General features: G+C 47.9%; 2 protein-coding genes across 12 annotated transcripts in view; one reads left to right on the top strand and one right to left on the bottom strand.

Moving 5' to 3' along the window:
- Positions 1 to 8,176, top strand: part of LOC146336779 (uncharacterized) — an 84,425-nt gene extending 76,249 nt beyond the window's left edge. Inside the window, exons 25-29 of the mRNA XM_084817882.1 lie at positions 504 to 622; positions 2,240 to 2,413; positions 3,165 to 3,367; positions 6,344 to 6,447; positions 8,031 to 8,176. Of these exons, the coding sequence (XP_084674008.1) occupies positions 504 to 622; positions 2,240 to 2,413; positions 3,165 to 3,367; positions 6,344 to 6,447; positions 8,031 to 8,176 (746 nt within the window). The remainder of the gene's footprint in view (positions 1 to 503; positions 623 to 2,239; positions 2,414 to 3,164; positions 3,368 to 6,343; positions 6,448 to 8,030) is intronic.
- Positions 1 to 11,687, bottom strand: part of HAGHL (hydroxyacylglutathione hydrolase like) — a 73,801-nt gene that overhangs the window by 15,422 nt on the left and 46,692 nt on the right. For 4 of the 11 annotated variants that reach the window (XR_014785606.1, XR_014785612.1, XR_014785613.1 and 1 more), the window contains one exon: positions 1,066 to 6,701. Coding sequence is in view for 1 of the 11 variants with exons in the window: in XM_084818968.1 (XP_084675094.1) it covers positions 10,207 to 10,259 (53 nt within the window). In the remaining 10 variants the exon portion in view is untranslated. The other 7 variants (XR_014785611.1, XR_014785615.1, XR_014785608.1 and 4 more) reach the window with 5 other exon arrangements.

Below are 11,687 nucleotides of genomic sequence, written 5' to 3'. Positions count from 1 at the left end.
AGTTCGTCCCGACTCACATCTGTATCAGACTGCAAGCTTGGGGATCAGGGAGAGGCTGCATGAACATTGGTGCATTTTGTCATGAGCATTTCTCCAAATGTTCACATCCATTGTGCACATTTTTGAAATGGACGTCATTTTTCTCCCATTGACTCAAGCCTGTGCATGCGTATTTTTCAAATTATGCATTTTTCAAACCCATTTGTGCTTGCGCAAACTGGATCACATGCTTGGAGGTGTACAGACATCAGAATCCAGATTGTGTTCGGGTCAGCTTTGAGTTCCAGGAGGTGTGAATTGGGTAAATTCTGGTCAAAAATGAACTCAACAAATTTCTCACCCATTCCTGGTGCAGATTATGACACCGGAACCGCAGCCACTGGTGCTGAACCTGCATAAGTGGGAGCGATGGTACCACCGCCTCAGTTTAGACACACTCCCTGGACTGTTAGAGGCCTCCTCTCCGAGTCTGTGTTTCTAATTGTTCTCTGTCTTTGCAACAGGCTCTGCCTGTACTCAGGGCATCTTCACCGACAGACAGTGGCTGACAGAATTTTTTGGACCCCTCACTGCTTATGGCTCATACTCAGATTTCACTGTGTTGAAGAGCAACTTCCGTGGGGTGAGAGCTTCTTGGGCTTTGGTATCTAGCTTCAGCGCCCTATTCCATCCGGGAATCCAGCAGAACTGCCCCTGCCCGCACCCCCAAGCCCCGCTTGCAAGCCCCTGCCCCTGCCCACCCCCTGCCCGTGCTCAGCGAATGGTCTGCACTCACCCCGGCGGCCTCGTCGAGCTTTGTGGTTGCCATTTTTTGAGAAATAAAATAGCAATTGCAAAATACGCATATTTGTGTATGCACGAAAACGCACAGCTTCATGAATGCAGTTCGCGTATGCAAAAACGCGCATTTTGCGAATGCACATTTTTGGGTAAGTGAAAATGCAGATTTGTGCACAAGCACAAATATGCACATTCGCAAAATGCGCATTTTCACACATACACAAATATGTACATTTTTGCAATCGCCGTTTTATTTTTCAAAAAATGGTGACCGAGGAGCTCGACAAGGCCACCGGGGTGAGTGCAGGCTGCACGCCAAGCATGGAAGGGGCTCGAGTGTGGTACAGAGACCAGCAAGTGGGGACAGGGGCTGGGTGGGCACCCAGAGAACCTGGATGGGGTTGGGTTCGCACATCCCTAAGCTTGGGCATGCTTTTGACCGTAAAGCAAGTCTGTGGTTCATGCTACATCAGGACTGGGCTGACTTCAGCCGTGTGCAGTCTGTTGTGGTTTTTAACTAGAATCCCTGTGATCCACCAGTGTACAGACTAAGATGTTTACAGACCAAGATGCATACGATCAGGATCTCTTAACAGTTAAGGCAGGTTTAATCTGCCTTAAGCAGCCTTGTAAATAAACTCCCGTAAAGTAACTAACCTGCAACGTTTTTACTAGCTTGGTGGGGGCTGGCGGAGGAGGGACAGAGAGCTGCATTTTTATGCTGGGTATAATGAAGGAGGGGGCTCCCTGCCTCTAGCAGCCCACTTGGATTTTCTACTGGGTGCAGCCTGCCCTCTTGCCTGCATGCACTTCCTGGTTGCCTAGGACTACCAGGCTTGTGCTTAACTGCAATGCTGGCCGTAAGTGATCCTGGCCGTAAGTGATCCTGGCCGTAAGTGATCCTGGCCGTAAGTGATCCTGATTTTGTGCTCTTGCTATATGAAAAGCCTTGCCGGATTAGAGTACGGTCCAAGCAAGCAGAAGGTGTTTGGCTCCTGGTGTCTCTTTGGCCCACCTTTGCAATACCCTTCTTGTTGTGTATTGCAATTAACAGAAGTCCTGTCCTGTTGTGTGTGGCCACAGTCTCATTGTCAGTCCAGTGGAGCTGCCCACCTGGCCGTTGGATCTCCACTATATACCATCCTTGTCAGCAAACGCTTTGTAATGAGCACTCCTCTTTTTATGAGAGGTTATTGTCACCTGATTATGGTGTTCCCTCCTCGTCTACTTCTTGAAGGAGGACGGTGGTGACAGATGTTTGAGTGATGTCTTGTGAGTGCCTTTTTTGAGTGAGTGCCTTATTCCCCCCATTTCATCTTTCCAGTATTCACAGCGCACACTGCAGCCTGGTTGGCTGCTAATGTGTAAAGATGAGCAGTGGCGCCATGGTTTGGGAGGATTTTGAGTTTGAGCACCATCTGGCTTCCAACGCCATTTTGCTCTGTGTTTAAAAATACAGGAGGATTCCTTGGAGCTCCTCTCAGCAAGTGCCTTGGCTCACTTGTCCACACAAAGCCACACCATTTACAGCAGCTCAGCCATGACACTCGTCTTCCAAGCCATCGGGAGAAAGACGGACCCAGACCAGTTCCTCAGCACATACCTGGATGAGTTCAACACCCTTCTGCTCAAGGTAAACAGCAGCCCATTTGGCAAAATGGGCTCCGCCGGGGATGGAGACAAGTAGGAGAGTATGAATTTCTATTGTGTGGCTGGACAACTGGTGGTCAACTGTAATGAATGGCAGCGGGACACCATTCTCATTCCCAAATGAGAAGTGGGTTTCCTTGGAGGAATCTACATGTAAGACATGAACATGTACGTAGATTCTTCTGGGGAAATCCTCTTCTGGCTCATCATTCATTGCATTCTGTTGTGGCGTTTGAGCCCCCTAGAAATTACTCCCAGGAAGTGGTTCACAAACTATGTAGTGTGGATCCCCACAAATCCCTTGGAAGCTGATGAGGCTTACCTCATGGAGAAGACCTCTAAGAGAAGCTGGTCTTTTCACTGAGGCATCTCTTACTGGTTTTCTCTATTTCCCACCCCTGCTGCTCTTCCCCTTTGACATGAAGCCCCAGTTCAGTCACTGGGGACTGAACTAGACACAGTGCTGAATGTGTCACTTGAAGTTCCATTCGGGTTGGTTTTTTATCATTAATAACATCTGGGGGTGTGTTCATCAGGACCACAGCACATAGTCATAGTCATAGGGCTAATAGAATTTTGTTCCAGTTATTAGCCCACTGTTTTCAACTGTGTGACAGGGCGCTAATTATTTTGTTAATCCTTTTGATCAGTTCTTCTCCCCGCCTCCCGCCCCAATAACTCAGTCCTCAACACACTCACAGCCACCTTCTGATTCCTTCTGCTTCTCCCTCCAGAACCGTGGTTTGTTGGGCAATACCAAAGTGCGGGACACCATGCTCGTGTTATCGGCAGAGATCCTCTTCCCACAAATTGCTGCTATTTCCCTGGAAGACACAACCACCTGGTTCCAGAAACTCACCCATCTGCTCCCGGGGATAAATGAAACAATACTTGAGCTGCTACCCTCTGCTATGCCCTGCCCATATTACCAAACAATGTAAGTAGCTGGTGAGGATTTGCTGCCACAGTTCTTGTAACTGTTGTTTCTCCATAGTGGGGGTGTACATATGGATCGGTCTATTGTCAGTTTTTTAGGGCTGGTGTCAAAGGCAGGTACGGTTGGGCACCTGCCAAGAGCCCACACCGCAACCTGGGCCTACGTCCAAGAGCCCCATGGAGTCGCTTCTTTTCTTCACCATTGCAACCCGCTTGGTCACCTGCCTCTTGCTCTGGCCCAGACAGCAGTGGGGGTCAGAAGAGGGAACAGGAGATGCCATCTTCTGTTGTACCTGGTGCTCTAAGGCAGGAGCGGAGAACCTCTTTCAGCCTCAGGGCCAAATTCAATTTTGGAATAGCTCTCGGGGGCCACTTTCCAATGGTGGGTGAAGCCAGTGGTGAAGGGGGCAAAAAATCAAAGCAAAAAATGCCAGCATATTGTAACTTAAAGCTCTAACTAAGCATTTGGAGAGGTATTTCAGCCTTTTAGAAGGGGGGGAGGGATGCACAAAATCTGGGAAGCCACTAAATGATCTGTGGTTTCAGGAAAAGAGTGGGACCAGAGAAAGGGGACATGGCCCTCTGGGACACTCCAGAGGGCCACATCAGGACCCCTCGAGGGCCAGATATGGCCCTTGTTACAGAGGTTGCCCACCCCTGCTCTAAGGTATCCTGCCTCTGAATACCGAGGATCCATTTCATAGCTAAAAGGCATTGATAGATCAGCACTCCATAAATATCTTCTCCTTTCAAAAGAAAAGAACAAGTGGCCATGACAATATCCCTGTGGCTGTGGAGCCAAGAAGCTAACCATACAGTGCCACATTCGCCTCCTTTGGTTTAACTCAGATCTATGCCAACTAATTGTGTTGGATGACCTCATTTTCTAGTATATGCCTACACCATGCAGCTAGCTGGACTTATGGATGGGAGAGTCAGTGATTTTGGAGCTTACCCAAATTCTCTGAAAATCACTTTGAAACTAATTTCGTTTTGCTCCTGTTTTCAACCTGTGTTTTGGCTCATTCGAATTGGAGAAGTGCGCATTTCAAATGGGAAAAATGTGCATTTCTGTGAGCATTTTTCAAAAGTGCGCACTTTCTTACCATTGACCAAGGCATGAAAATGTGCATTTTTGGGGGGAAATGTGCATTTCTAAGTGCACATTTTTTTAACATGATTGCAAATTTGGGGATTTGCGAACATTTCACGGAAAAGGCAATCCTGGTCAAGTTTGGGATTGCGAACGGGACATATTTGCATTGTTTGCAAATAGAAATGAAATTCTCTTATGTCCCCAGCTGAACTGAGTCTGCCAATCACTACCAGTTGCTTGAAAGACTCCTGGTTTTGCAGAACAACGAGCTTATGTCTGGGCCTGGCTGGTGGATTGTTGTTGTTCAGCCGTTCAGTCGTGTCCGACTCTTCATGAACCTGTGGACCACAGCACGCCAGGCCTTCCTGTCCTCCGCTCTCTCCCGGAGTGTGCTCAAGAATATAAATGCGTATTATTGTGAATAGTCAGCAAATAGCATAAGGAAGCAGTAAAGCAGCAAAGCAATGTAAATCGTTTGAATGGCACTGAAACTGGAGTGTCATTCACAAAGCCATCAAAGCAATTTGAAGAGTAACTCTAGGCCAACATCTCCCTCCAGCCTGTAACTTGGCTATTTTTAGACTATTCCACTATGATAGGAATTTTTGCCTATCTACCCATCGAGTACTGTGGGTCATGGATCCTTCCAATGATTCCCTCATACAAATTGTTGTTGTTCAGTCGTTCAGTCATGTCCGACTCTTCGTGACCCCGTGGACCACAGCACGCCAGGCCTTCCTGTCCTCCACTCTCTCCCGGAGTGTACTCAAGTTCATATTCATTGCTATCCAGCCATCTCATCCTCTGCCGCCCCCTTCTCCTTTTGCCTTCCGTCTTTCCCAGCATCAGGGTCTTTTCCCGTGAGTTTTCTCTTCGCATTAGGTGGCCAAAATATTTGAGCTTCACCTTCAGTATCTGTCCTTCCAATGAGCAGTCAGAGTTGATTTCCTTTAGGATGGACTGATTTGACCTCCTTGCAGTCCAGGGGACTCGTAAGAGTCATCTCCAGCACCACAGTTCGGCTGGTGGATTGGGGAGTCACAAATGGTGCAGGTGTCTTTCAAAACCCAAAGCACAAGACACTTTCTCGCTGGCCAGGTTCTCTGCAACGTTCACAACATCTGGGCTTCCTCTTGTTATACTAGCTGGCTGTTCTTTTCAAGGTGGGGGGGGAGGCTGTTATAGATGAATGAATGGATGGATCAGGGGAGGCTGGAACTGTTGCATTTCGATGGGGCAGAGATGCCATTCTGGGTTTTAGGTATAACCAGCCAGAAGCTTAAAGGACCTATCCAAGGCGCTGAACCCTATCCCCAAAATGGGTTGAGAAGGGCTGACTAAGAGTATGCATGATGGTGCAGAACAGAAGGGGGACCCCACCCTTAAATGGGAAAGTTGTCCTTGTAGGAGAGCGCTGCGGTTACTACAGCAGGAGAAGCATAATATTGCCAAGGTGGTTTCCAGGAAATCCAGGTTCAAAAAGTTTCCTTGGCCATGAATTATCTTGGTTGCTTTAGGGTGCAAACCTATAATTTAATTTGACTGGGAGTCAGTCCCACTGAGTTCAGTGGGATTTACTGCCTAGTAGATACATATAGGATTACACTATTAATAAGCTATTGCTGCCGCAGACCCACTTCATGGACAAGAACAGTGGCCTATGTACTTTGCAGGGCTGACATGAGGAATATTGCGAAAATATCTGTGAAGTTTCTAGAAAATCTGCGATATGCTACATAAATGCACTTACATTTCCCACGGACAAAATCAGATGCGTGTGTGTGTGTGGTGGGGGAGAATGCTAAGAGTCATCCACAAAACTGCTTTCTAACAAGCTGAAATTGTGCAACACGGAGGCCAATTTGGTTGTGTGTTTTCCAGCGTGAAGGCATTCGATGGCATCTTTTCAACACTGTCGGCCAGGAAGAGGCAGGCTGTGTATGGATTTCAGAAGGCTTACCTGGCTGCTCAGTTTGCCGACTCAGGTGAGAAGTGGAGGCGTCTAGGTCTTAGGACCATTTGCGGAAATACAGACTCCCGAAGAACTCTCACAGCAGGAAGGCGGCTCTCCCTGTTGAGGCCAGGCGTATATTAAGGGAACAGCTGCCCTCTGCGGCTCATCTGTTCTGTGGAAGGGATGTTGGGCTTTGATCTCACCTAGGAAGGTTCGAATCCCACTTCAGCCATGCATTCACCGGATGACCTTGGACAAGTCTTTTTCACAGACTCAGTTCCTTAGCTGTGAAATGGGAATAATAATAGGCTGTTGCAAGGAAGTATATGAACTAAATCTATAAATAAATCTTTAGAGAATGAAATACATCAGTATTATATGGTATAGCCACCTAGCAAAAGCGAAGCAGATTTATGCCTGGTCAGTGCATAAATCAGTGCATGGATGGGAGACCCCCAGGGACCCCCAGGGAACCTGCCTAGAGTTCTGTGGTGAAGCTCTTCACCCATTGAGTAGTTAGTGGCGCCAACATTGTATTCTTTTTGGCCCCAGGTCGAAACCTATTTCTTTGCCCAGACATTTTAAACTAGTATATTGTGCTGATTAAGTGGGCTGTCTATCTTATGTACATATTTCCTGCTGTTGCTGATTTTGCTGTAGCTGATATTGTTTTATTCTATGCCATATTAGAATTTTTATTCCATTTTGTATACTGCCCTGGTATCATAAGATGACGGGTGTATGAAAACATTTTGTGGTGAAGATCACGATGAAAGCAGAATATAAATGCACTCAGCGTGCCATGCTGTGGTCCCTAGATGGCATCTCTGAGGCCACGGGACCGGGCAGGAAACCCCTCTGAGGACTCAGAAAGTGTTTTCCTGACACTGGAGCCCCCCTCCTGGCTCTGCCCAGCCACCGCGGTAGTGTCCGTGGTGGCTCCTTCTACAAGGTAGAGAGGAGGAAATAGGCATGACCTAGTGGAGGAGAGGAAAAGGGCGTGCCTGGGGGCAGGGAGGGAGTCCTGAATCCTCTCAGCGTCTGAACATGCCCCCAATATTGAGAGGAAGTTAGGTTAGCTCCGGGGCTTGCCTCGATGAAATTGCATTTTTGGTGGGAAAATGGCCCATGGAGGGGAGAGAAACCCCACAAACAGCTCTGCAGTCCCTTCTTCCCTGCTTGCGAGAGCCCAGCGGAGCTTTGGACAGACTGCGGCTCCTCAGTTGGGAGCACTCTGTCCTCAGGCGCTACTTCCTTGCCCTTGTGTGGTAAAACAAAGAAAACAACAAATGTTTTGCTGAGTTCCCTCTTCACATCTTCTTTCTTCCCTCATCTCCTCCCCTGTTTTATCTTAGTTTTTTTTAATCGTTAGACCACATTGTCCATGTATATCTGATTTGTTCTCCATTACCTTGAGAACTAGAAACTTAACATTTCCTCCAGATTCCGGTTTTAGATAACCCAGCTCGGTTGGGAACCAGATTCCAAAACTGATGAAAGTGTTAGAAACATCTTCTGTTCTTACTGAGGGTGAACGTTCACATTTTTAAAAACGTTGTTCTTCCAAAATATTGTTTCCTGAAAACTGTACTTCTTGCCTCCACCTCTTTGCAGGGTCGGCTTGTGATGATGGGACCACTGGGATCCGAGACCGGTTGATGAAGAATTTGGGGCAGTTTTGCTCCATGGCTCAACTAAGTGAACTTCAGGCTTTTTACCCAGAGCTCGACGGAGTAAGTTTTTCTAGTCAGTGCTCTTGAGACACCGCTCACTCGCTCATTTATTCCTGAGGACCCAGATGACATTCCTGCAAAACTGTTGCATTCCCCTGTTTTCCCAGGCATTAATCCATTGAATGTTTTACGTGCTGGTTTGTAGCGATTCGGGAGTGGGGGTGTAGCTTTAATTGCATATTTCATTGCAGAGTCCTTCTCAGGTGTCAACTGACATAGCGCTGCTGTCTCACCTGGTTGGGAGGTGTGGTTGCCAATGGTGTGTGATCCCGCCACTCCCCCATGCCCTTCCCTGCCCCCCCCTCTTTCTCTCCTCTGCTCTGGAGTTCTTGGAGACACTCCTTGTCAATTGCACCTCAGCCGAGAAGGGGCTTCTCTTGAATTCCTAGTTCCAGCACTGTGTGCACAATATCACTGCGTGCTCCCTCGCTCCAGTGCTGTGTGCGCAATATCACTGCGTACTCCCTCGTTCCAGCACTGTGTGCACAATATCACTGCGTGCTCCCTCGCTCCAGCGCTGTGTGCGCAATATCACTGTGTGCTCCCTCACTCCAGCGCTGTGTGCGCAATATCACTGCGTACTCCCTCGTTCCAGCACTGTGTGCACAATATCACTGCGTGCTCCCTCGCTCCAGCGCTGTGTGCGCAATATCACTGTGTGCTCCCTCACTCCAGCGCTGTGTGCGCAATATCACTGCGTACTCCCTCGTTCCAGCACTGTGTCCACAATATCACTGCGTGCTCCCTCGCTCCAGTGCTGTGTGCGCAATATCACTGCGTGCTCCCTCACTCCAGCGCTGTGTGCGCAATATCACTGCGTACTCCCTCGTTCCAGCATTGTGTGCGCAATATCACTGCGTGCTCCCTCACTCCAGCGCTGTGTGCGCAATATCACTGCATACTCCCTCGTTCCAGCATTGTGTGCGCAATATCATTGCGTGCTCCCTCACTCCAGCGCTGTGTGCGCAATATCACTGCATACTCCCTCGTTCCAGCATTGTGTGCACAATATCACTGCGTGCTCCCTCGTTCCAGCATTGTGTGCGCAATATCATTGCGTGCTCCCTCACTCCAGCGCTGTGTGCGCAATATCACTGCGTGCTCCCTCGTTCCAGCATTGTGTGCGCAATATCACTGCGTGCTCCCTTGTTCCAGCACTGTGTGCACAATATCACTGCGTGCTCCCTCACTCCAGTGCTGTGTGCGCAATATCACTGCGTGCTCCCTCACTCCAGCGCTGTGTGCGAAATATCACTGCGTACTCCCTCGTTCCAGCATTGTGTGCGCAATATCACTGCGTGCTCCCTCACTCCAGCGCTGTGTGCGCAATATCACTGCATGCTCCCTCACTCCAGCACTGTGTGCGCAATATCACTGCGTGCTCCCTCGCTCCAGCGCTGTGTGCGCAATATCACTGCATACTCCCTCGTTCCAGCATTGTGTGCACAATATCACTGCGTGCTCCCTTGTTCCAGCACTGTGTGCACAATATCACTGCGTGCTCCCTCACTCCAGCGCTGTATGCGCAATATCACTGCGTGCTCCCTTGTTCCAGCATTGTGTGCGCAATATCACTGCACGCTCCCTCATTCCAGCACTGTGTACACATATAAATTCCCTTCTAAAGCCGGGGGTGGGGGGCAGGCAGGGATAGATATCCCTCTTCTTGGAGGAGAAGCAATGGGTGGATGGTGAGGGTCCCTCGCTCCTCTCCTCTCCCCCACAAGGAAGGCTGTTCTCCTTGCATGAGCCCTAGTATAGAATTAGACCTGCATCTAAAATATGCTTTTTTGGGTGGCCATCTGGAAGCACGTCCTAAGAGGGAAAATGTGGGGTTTCTCCTCAACAATAAAAGTAGCTTATGGCCAAGAAGGGAAGGTGATTGGCGTTCTTTCCCATCTCTGTGTTTGCTTGTTTGATTTCCTTTTTCCTCTTGAGTTTTCAAATCGCATCTTGCTTTAGAAATAAATTGCAAAGGGGCCAGATGGAGGTCCTCAGCTCATAAATCAACCTGATTGGCAACCAAATTGTCTTTCTACTGGTATCCTACGTTTTGTTTAATCAGTAGCAATTTCGGGAACAAATTTCTTCTGTGGAGATTCCATTGATACTGTTTGAGAAAAAGAAAGAAAGAACAAATACAAAAATGGAGAAATAGCCAAATGGATCCATGCATTTGTTTCTAAGGCAAATACAGAATTGGATACAGATGGTGTAATGCTTTCATTAATAGCATGGACATGAAAAACCATTAATTTTGCCAAAGTTATCCTGTGAAAAGAGAAGGTTTTGTATCTTCTTCAATATTTTTAAAGAAGGCTGTACTTTAACGATGTAAATATTGACCAAAATTAAATCTGGTTTGCCTGTGTTACATAACCATTGCTGGCATACACTGCTTCCTGCCTCCACACTTTTATTCTGTAATTGTGCTCATCAATAAAAAATAATGTTCAAAACAGGTGACTTGATATGTTTCATGGTGGTGTTTTTGTTAAACTTACACACACACACACACAGAATACAATCATTTTAACCCACCCACCCCCAAACCAGAAAGGTGGCATATGGCAGAACACATTTGGACAATTTGGTTGCTACTGGTTGAACTAAACCGTCATAGAATCATAGAATAGTAGGGTTGGAAGGGGCCTCTAAGACCATCGGGTCCAACCCCCTTCTCAGTGCAGGAATCCAAGTCAGAGCATCCCTGACAGGTGGCTGTCCAGCCTCATCTTGAGTGCCTCCAGTGTGGGAGAGCCCACCACCTCCCTAGGTCATCAGTTCCATTGTCGTATCGCTCTGACAGTCAGGACGTTTCTCCTGATGTTCAGCCGGAATCTGGCTGCCTGTAACTTGAGCCCATGATTCCGTGTCCTGCACTCTGGGATGTTGGAGAAGAGATCCTGGCCTTCCCCTCTGTGACAACCTTTCAAGTACTCGAAGAGCGCTATCCTATCTCCCCTCACTCTTCTCAAGGCTAAAGATGCCCAGTTCTTTCAGTCTCTCCTCACAGGGTTTTGTTTCCAGTCCCCTGATCATCTTTGTTGCCCTCCTCTGAACCCTCTCCAGCTTGTCTGCATCCTTCTTAAAGTGCGGTGCCCAGAACTGGACACAGTACTCCAGATGAGGCCTAACCTGTGCTGAGCAGAGCGGAACTAGTCCTTGGAAGCTATACTTTTATTAATGCAGCCCAAAATAGCATTTGCCTTTTTTGCAGCCAAATCACATCGTTGGCTCATATTCAGCTTGTGATCTACAACAATTCCAAGATCCTTCTCGCTTGTAGTGTTGTTGAGCCACGTATCCCCCATTTGGTTTCTTTTTCCTAGGTGCAGAACTTTGCATTTATCCCTTGTTAAATATCATTATGTTGTTTTCTGCCCAGTGCTCCAGTCTATCAAGATCACTTTGAATTCTGTTTCTGTCTTCCAAGGTATTCGCTATCCCGCCCAATTTTGTGTCATCTGCAAATCTGATCAGCATTCCCTGCACCTCCTCCAAGTCATTAATAAAAATGTTGAAGAGCACTGGGCCC

This window comes from Heloderma suspectum, chromosome 12 (assembly GCF_057233095.1).
Source record: "Heloderma suspectum isolate Gila_16-S chromosome 12, 16-S_ref, whole genome shotgun sequence".
In the NCBI taxonomy this organism is placed as follows: Eukaryota; Metazoa; Chordata; class Lepidosauria; order Squamata; family Helodermatidae; genus Heloderma; species Heloderma suspectum.
The sequence above is the reverse complement of the archived record's forward strand: the minus strand, read 5'-3'. Positions and strand labels throughout refer to the sequence as shown.